Source organism: Buceros rhinoceros, unplaced genomic scaffold (assembly GCF_000710305.1).
Source record: "Buceros rhinoceros silvestris isolate BGI_N320 unplaced genomic scaffold, ASM71030v1 scaffold2737, whole genome shotgun sequence".
Taxonomy (NCBI): Eukaryota; Metazoa; Chordata; class Aves; order Bucerotiformes; family Bucerotidae; genus Buceros; species Buceros rhinoceros.
In genome coordinates this window covers 19045-32226 of record NW_010421387.1, presented here as the reverse complement: position 1 = coordinate 32226, position 13182 = coordinate 19045, and the positions used below count along the sequence as shown (strand labels likewise).

Here is a 13182-nt window from a genome sequence, read left to right as displayed (position 1 = left end):
AGCAGGAAAAGCAGTCGTGAAGTAGTGGTGATGTCTTATGGTTCATATGAGCGCTTCCCAAAATCAAATAGATTACTTTTCTCATCTGGCCTAAGCATTGATAAATTAAAATTAATACAAGAAGTTCTATGTACATTGTTAGGTCTTTTTTTTCCATGTTGTCTTTGGGCATCTCTCAGTGAACTTTGTTAAAAAATGAGCTATGGAGCAGTCTTAATGATGTGAAAAGGAGGAAAGAAAAACAACTCTGATACTTGAAAATAAAAAATTTCACATGAACGTAAATTACATGAATTTACAGAGGCTGAAAAATCTTACTTTGCAAGCCAGCTATACTTTGAAGACTACCAATGCCAAAAATGTGTTTGAACAGTGTATGAATCCCACTGTGCAATTTAGATGTGTTACACACAATGGAAATTATATTCTCCTGATGATGGTGGTTTCCTGAGGAACAGAACAGAGGAAGAGTTCTGTTTGTAATATGAATGGGTATAACCGAGGCTATTGCAGTATTTTGAGCTTGAGATTCATTCTGCTTGTGTAACTTCAAAAATATAATTTTGCTGGTTTTAAGTGTAACAAATTTTAGATAGTTGGCTGCCTCTCAAGTGAAAACACCCAGTGTGCTTCATTTCACTCCTGTAATTTTTGAGGTGATTAGTGCAATGTTTGAGGTTGCTTTAATGTTTTGATGTTATTACAGTCTGACTGATATTTCAAGTGAAATATTGAATAGTATGAGAATTACCTTCATCTTGAAAAAAATGGCAGGTTTTGTATTCTCCATAAACTAAAATAAGTATTGAGTCACTTCCCTTTTTTATGTGTGTGTTTTAGCATTTCTGCTTTGGTTTGACATTAATCTTACCTATGACAAAATAAGAAGGATTTAGATTTTGTTCTGGAGCACCATTGTGGAGCTCTGAATTCATATTGAAGTTGGCAACATTTCTGAGTTTTAATAAGGGTAAATGACAGCATTTGCCTCCAAACTGATGGGTTTTTCCTGTCTTTTTAGTAAAGGAGGGGTATGTGGAGCTGTTCAGGGCTTGCAATTTTCCGTAGGACAGTTTCAAACTTTTCTAAAAATTCTTTCACCCTTTAGTCCAGCAAAGTTAGGGTTGTGCATTTGCCTTTGGAAATACTGAAGGCAATTGTTCAGTATTTTAGTAAAAATTTTTAAAAAAATGAGTGTTTTGCCTGCAACAAATGGAAACAGTTCAGTGAAAACTAGTAATAAACTGGTAAGTTCCCTTGAATTTACGTCTAACTTAGGTTCCCTTGAACTTAATTAGACATCACTACCTTGGTGTTTTTCAACCAGGTCTATTTAGTTGCCTCAGCTTTGCCTATTCCAAATAGCTGCAGCCTTGAGAAGCTGATGCAGTTTGAGAGGGCATGCACTACTGCCAGTTCTTCTGGAACTTGTGATCCAGCTGGTGGCTGTGAGTGTCACCTTTTAATTCCAGCTCTTGAGTCATACAATTACACCATTTAATGCGTTTTTGGAAAGTGCTATTAGAATTTGTGGTTGCTGAGAAAAAATGCTTTAAAATGCTTTCTCAATTTTAAAATTAAAAATATAATTTGTAATGCCCCTACTACAGATGAGTGATGTTCTGGTTCAATGCTTTTTTCCTCTCACCTTTTGACCCACCATTACTGTCAACCTGCTCCTGCAGGCTTTTCTATAAAAGTGTCGACCTGTCCCTTTGAATATCAACTTCAAAGAAAAACAGTGTTTGTTAACAAACTCTTGTAGAAATATTCTTTGTTCTTAGAAAAAAAAAACAATAAAACATAGTGACTTGTAGATCTTAAGAATTAAAAAGAAACATTTCTAATCTTACTATTGGATTTATTTTGGTACAAAATGTAGCTACTGAAATGTACCTTCCAGCTTTTTTCAACTCTCTTTTCATATGAGATCTTTTTTTTTCTGTTACGAAGAGGTGCTGTGCATGTGTAGGTTTCCTTTAATGAAGTTTTAATAACACGGTGTGTACATATACTTAATGCAGAGTGATGCAACTGTTTTGAAACAGGAATTCTTCCTAGTTTTCAGTTAAAACCCACAGCCTTGACTTTGTAGGTACAGACCTGTAATCAAAGTAATCATCTGTTGCAAGAAAAGAAATAACAATATGTGTAAAGCTAAACAGAACATTTAAAATTTTATAAACAATTGGCTTAGTGCCTGAGGTGTATATTATTTTACACAATAATATTCTCATGTAAATTGGCCATCTGAAAGGATACATTTATTACAGAATTTTTAAAACAATTTGAACCCCACACTTTTACAATTTTATAAACCTAGATTTCTGTTCATCATGGATATATGAGTTCAGCTAGAAGCTAGGAATTTTACTTTTGTTGTACCTGCAGTTGTTGTTACCAGACTGCAAGACGTTTAGAGATAGAGACAGAAATACTTGAAGAAACCTCTGGTAGTTGTAATTTAGAAGTAAATTAAGAAACTAGTATGCAATCTCCTTATGTATAGTTTCATGTATCTTCTTGCTCAATAGCCTGAGGCATTAGCAAGCTTTCAGCATGAAATTTAGTGCTAGAGCATGCATACCTGAATTATTGTATATCATGCGTACTAAATGTATGGCTTTTATAGACATATAAATCACAACATCAGGATTCTTGTGTTTTCTACATGTAAAGTTGATCTTAATCTCAACAAGGTGGCTAAATTTATCTTAATAAGAGAATCTGATCCTGTATAAAGGTTATACTTGGTGAATCATTTAAAGAAAATGTGTATTCTTAGAATTTCAGGTAAATGTAGAGAATAATTGCTCAACTTTCTGTAAGTCTGGATCATCAGTAGAGATGCATGACAACTGGGCCAGTCCCTAGTGGGTACAGCAACTAAAATGTGTTGGGGACCATTTCTAGCCTTCAGGGCAAGCAGCAGAGTTTGTCATGGCTCACATCCACATGACAGCATTCTCCTGTATGGACTTCTGTTCCTTCATCTTCTCCCATCAAAATCAAATCACACAATTGATTTTTGCAGACCTCTTCATGAGAAGAGCCTGTAGCTTATGCAGTACTCCTGGACATCATCCAAAGGAGTTCTAGCTGTCATGAGCCAACGGCCCCTCAGGGACCTTTTGAAAAGTACAGCAAGAAATGGCAACCTTAAGCCGGCGCTGAATCCTGGCATCCCAACTCTGCATCTCTTACTAATGCAATTAGAAGCTCTGCTGAAATGAGTTGGAATGACCCAAGCTTGTTGCAGCCTTCAGAATTCACTAGTGTGTTGTTCACCTAAGATGAGGGTGATGGTTCTTTTCCTTCCACTCTACATTCTGCATCTCCTGTAATGCTTCCTGTACTTATTTTGATCACAGGAAGAGGCATTAGACGTTGGGTCCCATTGTTTTGGGCCACAGAGAACTTTACCTCAAGACGTTCTGCATAAATGAGTTTGACAACTCATTGCTAGTTCATTTGCAGATCTCTTAAATTGCAGCACATGGTTTCAAAGCTGCTATGTCCTGCTCCTAAGTTAACTTCGTAACATTCTCTAGTTCCAAACAATTTCAGTAGTTTGTTCTCCTTGAAAATACTTTTCAAAACACAGATAGCTCTCAGCCTGTGGGAGAGATTTAAGTATTGCTTTTATCTGTTTGTCAAAGGGTGCTCCAGGGGATAGGTATTCAGAGTCGGCAGTGGCATTTCAGAATGCAGTTGAGCTGGGTTGTGAAGCAGGTGGACCGTGTAATTTGATAACTGATTTCCTCAGCTGTCATGGGGGTGCAGTGTAAGGTGCAAGGATTTATTCTGCTTTTGTATATTGGTATGTTTGTAGATAACTGCCAAGTACTGAACATTACTAGTGTAATGCAGAGTACAATTTGGCTTGCTTTCTGAATCCTTTTGTGGTTTGGCAATTTGGGACTTTCCAAAACTGTCATGGAAATGTTACGAAAACTTCATGGCTCCAGAATCACATTTTGCAATGATTGTCAGAGGGGAAACTCTCCAGCAGTTATTTTTAACTTCAGTTACATTAACAAAAGGGGTTGCAAGTATCAAGAATGATGAACAGTCATTAAAAGATCAACATTTAGATTTCCTTTTCAGTTAAAAATGAAACGTCATTGCTAGCAAAATCTTTGAATCTAGAAATTGTTGAGGATTTGGTTCTGTTTGTATAAAAGCTGTAAAGAAGACCCCAGACCAAAGTAAAATCCTTTTTTTTCTATACTATGAGAAACATTAAATGCTTGAATAGTATGCGTGCACAGGGATTCCCCTCACTTACCTAGTTAAGCTGATAAAGAATAACACTTCAGTGCAACTATACTGGTTTACAAAACTTAGCTTAGTATTTTTCTCTTTAAATGACAGAAGAAGCTTGTTTGTCATAGCTATTTTCCAAGTTCCATATTGGCATATAATGCCGATAGTCACCTCTATAATAGGTTGGCAATTCCAAACACCTTCATTAGTACATCTCTTCTTCTCATTAAATAACTAGTTTATATAAGATAGAGCTGATGAGAAATCAACTTTGATTAAAAAAAATAAAATTTGTAAAATAACGTTAATTGAAATAGTCATTGTTTTTCACAGGGTGCCATAAAATCAGAAGAATGGACACATCGTCTTACTAATTATTAACTTGAATAAAGCCTCTCTTCATTCAAACACTTTATCAATTGAAAAGTTCTCTTATTCTTACGTTTCTTGGAAAATGCACGTTTCATATAAAGTGGAGCATGAAAATTGGCATTGCTCAGGGAGAAGTATTATTTACTGCAGTATTAAACGATGAGCATAATATGGCTGGCTGCAGAGTTCTGAAGACTTCCCTGACTGGTCTTGATTTAAAACACAAGCAGCAAACACCATTAAACTGTCTTCCAGCTTTAGTAGTCAACTGGGTCCCACAATCTTTGCATTTACAAATTCAGTAGAGTTCTAGAAAGGCATTTTACAGTCCTTTCCTGAAACAGGTGCTTTATTTTACTGTGCTTTAACCTAGTGAAAAATGTAATTATCATCAAGGATAGTTTTATACTTAACATGTAATAAAGTGCATGTCTTTTACACACATACTAGAAAATGAATGTTTTGTTCTCTGACCCGTCACTAAAATCTTGGAAGCTCTGCATACAAGGGAATGTGGAAACAGTGAATAGTGAATGCCATTAATAATGTCTGTGTGCTGTTTCCAATCTCCTACTGGCTTTCTCCTTTTTTCTCTTTCCTCCCACCCTCCCTGGCTGTGAAGATTGGGGTCATACATGAAATATACTCAATAATTTATTCTTTACGGTTCCTTAAATTGTGTTACTACTAAAGTCACTTCATCGTTGCAGTAAGACACTCTGTGGAATTCTGGGAAACTGCCACCACTTGGGTTTGTGGTACTTCGCTTTTAGTCTCGAGTCTGTCAGTGCACTCTAAGCGCTACTATTCAATGTGGCATACTGTTGTATCTCACGGCAGAATTTTACCACGAAATGCAGCAATTGCCAGCGCAAATAATTTTGAAATCATCCTACATCTTTTCTCGTGCATTATTTTAATAATTTGAGTATTGTGTGTTGCTACCTTTGCCAAAGATTAATTTATATGTCTGATGTGGAATTTTTTAAGAAGTTTTGGTTCAAAGCGAAATAAAAGGAGAATGCTAAGTAATACTGGACACAACAACAGTCATCATTAGAGCATAGAACGTTTTACTGGCGTTTATTTTTGCTTGCTGAATTCAGAAGTTTCGAAGGAAGAGTTGTAGTTCTTGATGTTGAGAGTGGAAGGAGTTTTGGAATACAGCAGTAATGTGGGAGAGTGATGACGTGGCCTCAGTGAGGGTATATATGCATCAAAAGAGGGTATGAATTTGAATTGCTTTTTGTCCTTTTCACTCAAGTTGTAAGCAACTGGTCGTGTTCGGAGATATTTCAGCTGGGTTTTGAGGAACAAGTGGAATCTTGAGAGAAGGTAGCAGCAAAGCAGCTGTGCAGGCTGTTGGGGGAGAAATGAAGTCCCAAAGCAGGAACAAGTAGTAGAGCAAAGAGGTTGATAGAGACCTGCAAGACTCTTGTGCTGATTTTTGGCTAGGAGAGTGTGTGATCATATGTAGAACAATAATGACAAAATCTTCAAGAGAAACATGCTGTGGTAATCTATTTTTCTGTCAATGTCAATGATACTCAAAATTGGGATATTTTATGGAATGTCTGGAATTTTGTGGCAGAAGAAAAGCTATTCCAATGTAATATAAAATGTGAAACTGAAAAGAAAAAAAAAAAGGAAACAACGTGGCCCACAAAAAAAAACCCAACCAAAACCAATACACACAACCAAGAAAACAAAATCCCTCATTTCAATTGAGATATTCTTAAAATGCTTTGTTAAGCTTGAGATGGAAGACAAAAGTACTGTAGCCACCAAAACAGTGGCAGCTTGCCAGAAGGGCTCTGAACTTCCTATTGCAGTGGTGATTAGAACAGCTGCAATGAATCATGTGACTTACCCAATGTCTAGCTCAGTATTTTTTCAGAATTTTGGAGTAATTTGAAGTCTTTGTTCTTCACTCTGCTTTGAAACAAAATACAATTTTGAAATTTTTTCTGATCTTGTATAAGTTGTATCCTTAGCCCAGTTCTAGTCATATAGTTAATTTGTACACTTAGTTTCCTTTTACTTTTGTTTTTTTTGTTCTGATGAAAGAAAAAAACCTAAGAGAACCTCTTTTATAGCAATAATTTGAAATCAACAAATTAAGACCATCCGATTACTGGTTTTTGTGGACAGAGAATAAGACAGCGAGTGCCTAGAAGTAGAGCAATGCATGCTCTGTTGTTGATGCAATTTTTACGGATTTAACTGATAAAAGCACAGGGGTTTAATACTGGACAATGCTTAGCACCATTGTTTTCTCTTACTGCTGCTGCCAGGAGAGACCACAACCTCACTAGCAAAAGTTGTGTGTTTCACGTGAAATCCTTCAGGGGTCGGACCTTACTTTATCCATGTTAAGTAACAGAGCTACACCTAAAAAGAGCTAAGAGCCTGCTCTTCAGAGCAGCATGTATTTGTTAAGGGAAAGTGGCTTCAGGAACTGTAAATAAGTGAATGATGAAGGCTGAATTGCTTAAACAAGTGAGCCAGTTGTGTTACTGTCTATTTTGGGAGGCTATTCTGAATTCTCAAGTGTTTATATTGTCATCTCAAAGGCTGGAAACACCCATGTTTTGCTCTTGGAAAGACTACTGGAAAAAATTATTCAGCAACTAAGATGGGTTTTTACCTTCTCCTAGTAGCTGGACTCTCTAGCTTCTGCTTGTTTTGGCTGTGTCCTGATTTGTGTGCTTGGTCCCTTCCCCTAAAACTGTCATCTTCTAAGCCAATTATCTTCTGAGAGTTTTGGGTCATCCCAAAGGAATCCCACTTTTAGATTCTAAAATACGTATTTTATTTTATTTTTTTTTATTTCCCAGAAAAAACTAAGAGTCAGCTCTTTTGGGAGAGTTGAATTAGACCTCATGTCTCTCCAGGAAATAATGCTGAAATAGAATATATTTGAAATTAATGTGGCAGGAGCAACAAGTTTTGTTGCTGTGATTTCTGAATTTCAAACATTAAAATGTTAAATACATGCTTACCTAAACAGTGTAGTAGGTGGAAGAGTATTCTGGGGACACTACCTTGACTGAAATGAACATAAAGATCTCTCTTAGTTCTTAAAGTCATTCACACTGGTACAAGGAGCTCTCAGACTAGCTAAGCAAGTCTGCTGTGATGTCCTGAAGAAAGGAGCCTCTGTCCACAAGTATTTCAGTAGATCTGCAGGATGTGGTGGAATCCAATAATAGACTTGATTGCCACAAGCCACAGCTGCCTCTATTCGAAACCAAAGTGCCTGTAGTCTGCAGTAGACCTAGGAATCCACTAGCACTGAGGGAATGAAGTGTTCTTTTATCCTTTGAATTAGCATCTCCTGTGTATCTCTTGTCAATTCTGCTGCTTGGAAGAAAACAAACAACAAAATCCCCAAGTCAAGGCTGCCATGAAAAAAGTTTAATAATGTTTTTCAGTACCATCATAACTGCAGAGGATCCAATATCTGAGCCTAACCGGTCGATATATTCCTACTGTTATTAAGCTGTTCTGTTACTCAAATTGAATGCTGGATTCTGCCCAGATGTTGAGCAGGTCTTGGAGTAAAATTGACTCCTGTTAGTCAGCCTGTTCGTTAGTTAGTTTGGTGACAAAGCCTGAAGGATATATTTCTCATTACATAGTCATTATGTGGTCCTCAGGTGGTACATTTAGAAAGAATGAGACTTAAACGTATCTTTAGTGATGACCAAAGGTTGGCAACAAGTCCCTAATGTGTACTTCACTTTTCTTTGGCATGATTTATTCTACTACTATTTTCTGTCTGAAAAAGTCAGACAGAAAAGAGACTTAGAGACAGAAGAAATTCAAAGGACTGTAACCACTCGCCTCTCCAGAGCAGTGCTGGTTAAGAGTATTCATGGTTAAGATCTATCAGGTCATTGGTGGAGATTTGTGGTGTTGGAGACTGGTCCAAGAGTCACCAAGGCTTGTGTTTCAGTGTATTGCAGTGTTTGATTAACCATTACTGTTAAAAATAGGCTATGAATGTGTAATGTGAGTATTCCGTTCATTAGGCATTACTTCTCCTGGATGTAGATAGTGGATCATATTTCTTTTCCTTGAAGCTGATTAAGGTTACTGTGTTTGCTAGCAAGCTTCTGCTGTAGGTTAACCATGTTATTTATGCTCTCACTCTTTTTTTTCTTTTCATGAATTGTGGTTTTTAGACCCCACATTTCTTCCTTTATTTTCTTCCCAGTCAGCTCAGGTATTTCTTCAGGGTATTGGATTATGCAAAATTCTTACCTTTTACTCTAGAAAACAGGAAGTTGTCTTAGGTTGTACAGTTGAGGAATCCTTTTTATTTACTCTCAGGCATTAATTCAAAGTTGTATGAGTTTATAGGAATAAATGTATATGAACAGTCTGGCATCCAAAATACAAATTATTGTAAGATTTCTGTTATGTGAGTTCAGTGAATATAAAGGATTATTCCACCAGTGGGCAAGAATCATATTTTTCCTAGACCTGTTACTGTTTGTTACATATCTGATAAATTTTCTGACAACTTTTTCTGGCTTAATAACCAAGAAAAGGCTGTATTAGGATAGAAAGAATCTGGTGTTGAACTAATGTGAGGAAAAGAATGGACTTATGCTTCTTTCCATGCTCTTAGCTTTTTCATTTTTGTTGAAATGAGACAGAAAAGTCTTAGACTTGCACAGTCATTGAGACCGCAAGGAATTTCAGGAGATCTATAGTCCAACCTTCTGCTCAAAGCTGGATTAAGAGCAGATTGCTCAGGGCTTTTCTAGACAAGCCTTGAAAACCTCCAAGATGGAGAGTCCAAAGTGTCTGTGGGCAGCCTGCTCCATATCCTTATAGTAAAAAAGTTTTCCTTGTATCCTGTCGGAACCTTCTCAGTTCCATTTTGTTGACCAAAATTCTCTGTTTAAACTACTGTGAACCAGAGTCAAGAGACTAGCTCTGTCTTCTTAGTAACCTCTTTGTAGTATGGGAAGACTCCCAGGAAGTTCTTCTGAAGTCTGCTCTCCAGACTAAAAAAACCAAGTTCCCCTCCACCTCTCTTCGCATGGCATAGCTTCAGACCCTGGAGTATGTTGCTGTATAGTAAGTACTGAGGAGAATAATTGCTTCCCTTGATCTACTGGCTGTGCTCCTGTTGATACAGCTTAGGTTGCTGTTGTTGCATGGAGGATGGATGTTAATATCTTGATGATTCAGCTTTCGAGAGGAATATTGGAATGTAATCGTTTCAGTAGTCTATGGTACTAAGCAAAAAGAGAAAATACAGTCAGTAGGTTTGTTTTCTGCAACCTTAGTATGTTCTTTAGGTGCTCTATGGTCCTGCCATTCCACCGGTGCCATTCTTCCCCTTCTACCCTAGTTTACCCTCTCCAGCTTTTAAATCCATTACTCAGTTTAAGTCAGAGAAATATGGGTATCAGAAATCTTGTTACCCTCCTACTTTTTGCCTCGTGAGAATCAGCAATTAGGTAAATGAGAAATCTGAAGTAATGGACCTGAGAGGGGAAGTTGGGTAGCAGCAGCTTAATCCTTGATCTGCTGCAAACTAAGGCTGAGGTTTGGCAAACAATCAGCACACCTGTACCTAAGAACCATGTGATTCTGTTTGGGTGGTTTTTGATGCTTTAGCTGTGTGATGGAACTAGGAGCATTGTGTAGAGTGAAGGAGCCAAGTCCATAAAAATGTTAAGTTTGCCAGTTTTGTTGCTCCCAAAATCCTTTTTTTCAGTTCCACAATAATGTCTCGGTGTCAGAAGCACAACATAGCATGTTTGACTGAGGTATTTTCTAAGTGAAGCAAGAATGTGAAATTCATGTCTGCTTTGTTACCATTTTGTGATACCTACTGATAATAAAACTAGATTGACTCTGCAATTTGTTACATGTTTAATAATTTTTGTGAAACAAACATCCCCATTATGTTTTTAAATATTTCTTGTATGAAACATCGTCAATATTGTTGAGACATCTGTTAAATTAAACTTTTGGTTTTATGTAGGTTTATGAGTTAGATGGCATCCCCTTGATCCTGGACAGCTGCAGCATTGATGACAACAATCCTTGTATCCTTTACAAAAGACTGCTAATTACTGAATATGACCCGTAAGAGAATGCGTGGAGGTTTTAATCGATTATGACAGCATTGCTTTCACATGGCACCTAAATCTAACTGGCCTTGTGAGTTTCTAGGTTGTGTTTAAACGCTTGGTTCAGAAGTGAGCAAACTCATAAATATGCTTTCATGAACTGAATTCCAAGTAAGTTGAACTATGGTTATATTCTGTTTCCTAAAATAATAAATATTACTGGCTTACAAATGTCAATTCAGAGAGCTGACTGTGATAGAAATCTGAGTTAATACTGTGTTTAGTCATTGTATCAGATCTTGGAGCTTTTGCTTCAACTGTAATTTATTCACTAGACTGAAATAAATACCCATCAATATTATATGCTTATTAAATATGACTAGAGAACTTATTCTAAGCACGGAGACAATGCCAGGAAGCTCTAATGAAAATGTGTGTAATTGATGCAGATTACTGAAGTGTTGGGGAGATTTTAATATAAATGGCATTGTGCTTCGTATTTGGAATTTTTCCTGTGGTTTAAGAGCAGAGATTGCTATTAGAGGGAAATAACTTCATATTGAAGATAAACTGTTGTTAAGCAGACTTATCCATCTCTTCATGAACTGCATAGTAATCCTGCTGGTGTGTTCGGTGGGTGAGCTATTATTTTCTGTCATCTGATCATTAGCTCCCTAAAAGTTTCTGATAAGTGAATCTGGAAATCAAATGCCTTTCCTGTCTAGAGTAATGTCGGCTTCCTTATACTGAGCACATGAAATGTTTTTTAAAATAAATTTGTCAGAAAAAGCTCACTTTTTAACAAGTACCATAAAAACAAAGTTGTGAACATGTTACGTGTTCTCATAATTGTATAGAACATCATCTACATGTAAATATATAAGGGTGAAATAATACAGGGACGGGTGATATCAAAACCTTAGCAAGCTGACTGGAGGAGCAGTGGGTGTTGGGTATCCTCTGTGTTACTCACTTTGTTGTTTTATATGCAAGGTTTTTACATTCACAGCTATTTGTCTAGTTGGAGACATGACATTGTGTGTCTTGACAGTGCCCTGAGTAACAGAGTTGTGTTTCCCTGGTCTGACTCTGGTAAGGGGCGCTGCTCGATGCAGTGGGAAGAGCAGGGAGAGTTACTTTTCCCTAAGCAGAAGAGCAGGGCTGAGAAAACTAGTAAGGAGTTTTGATCCCAAGTTACTCTTCCTTTGCTGGGAAGCTCTGCTGTGCAATGACTTTCAGAATTTCTTCCTAGGATTAATCTCTCATTTTAGCTGTTAGTAAAAGAGAATAAAGTTTGAGGCCTTGGCAGTGTAGAGTTGTAATTTATGATCTTGAATGAAATGAAAATAAAATGCCATGGGAACCTTTACTGCATTTTGAGCAATGTGGAACTTCTTACCCCTTTTGATACTGGCTGACATTTTATGGCTGTACTACAAAATTCTTACCAGAGAATAAAACTTTGCTTTCTTTGTTTTTAAAGACTTACTAGACATAACAATACCTCTTAATACTAGCTTTAACCACTGATCCATGGTGTTTAGTATTCAAGTATATGAAGAAGTAAGTAGCACTTGGGCGGAGTGGGGAGTAGCCTACTGTGACAAAGTCTGCTGCGTCAGTTTTTGGAGCACAGTTTCTGGCTGCTGCTCTGTTTATCATTTTGACCTAGAGCTATTCCGAGTGTTCTTGTGCTCAATGAAGTTAATTCTCCCCTGCTTCCCTCTGGCCTCTAACATTACTGATCTGCTCTGTTCTCAGTGTGTCTTATGCAGGGAAGCAGAAGGGTTTGCAATTTGTTTCTACTTTTGTCTGCTTTGCAGCGCATTCTGCTACTTCTAGACACCACAAACCAAGTCCTTAGTAGTGTGTAGGTCCCCAGCTCCACTGCATGATATTGTTCTGAAGAGATTCAACTGTTTCTCCTGTGCACCCAGTCCTGTCTGGCACAAATCCGTTTTCCTTGTATACCAAAACCAGTGCCCCTACTACGATTTGAAAGGCTCCTAGCTTAGAACTGAAACATCCTAAAATTGCCTGCATTGTAACTTTTTGATCCGGAGTGAATCTTTTGTCTCATGTCAAGGGTTAGGGCTGGATGAATGGCAGGTGCTCTCTATTAACCCCTCTCCCTTTCCAAAGTGGAAGAGAAAGCGAATAAGGGAGAGAGACTTACGGTTTGGAAAAAACCCTAAAACCGCTCTAATGAAAATAGTAATAATAAGATTACTTTTATACAAATATATACAAAACCAATACCTAACCCACACCCACACACCCCCCCACACCACACACACCCCCGCAATGGCAGTCACATCACCTCACCACTCATGCTTCAGGGCACATGCTGGGGAAGTCCCAAGCTGGGCTCAGCACCAGATAGAAACCGGATTCAGGAGCTGGATTATGGAACGGGATGCAGGAAGGCACAAATTCGAAACACAAAATA

General features: G+C 37.5%; 1 protein-coding gene across 1 annotated transcript in view; it reads left to right on the top strand.

Annotated features, from left to right (window-relative positions):
* ATXN10 (ataxin 10) overlaps positions 1 to 13182 on the top strand; it is a 70798-nt gene that overhangs the window by 42035 nt on the left and 15581 nt on the right. The window contains exon 10 of the mRNA XM_010139620.1: positions 10646 to 10709. Within this exon, the coding sequence (XP_010137922.1) occupies positions 10646 to 10709 (64 nt within the window). The remainder of the gene's footprint in view (positions 1 to 10645; positions 10710 to 13182) is intronic.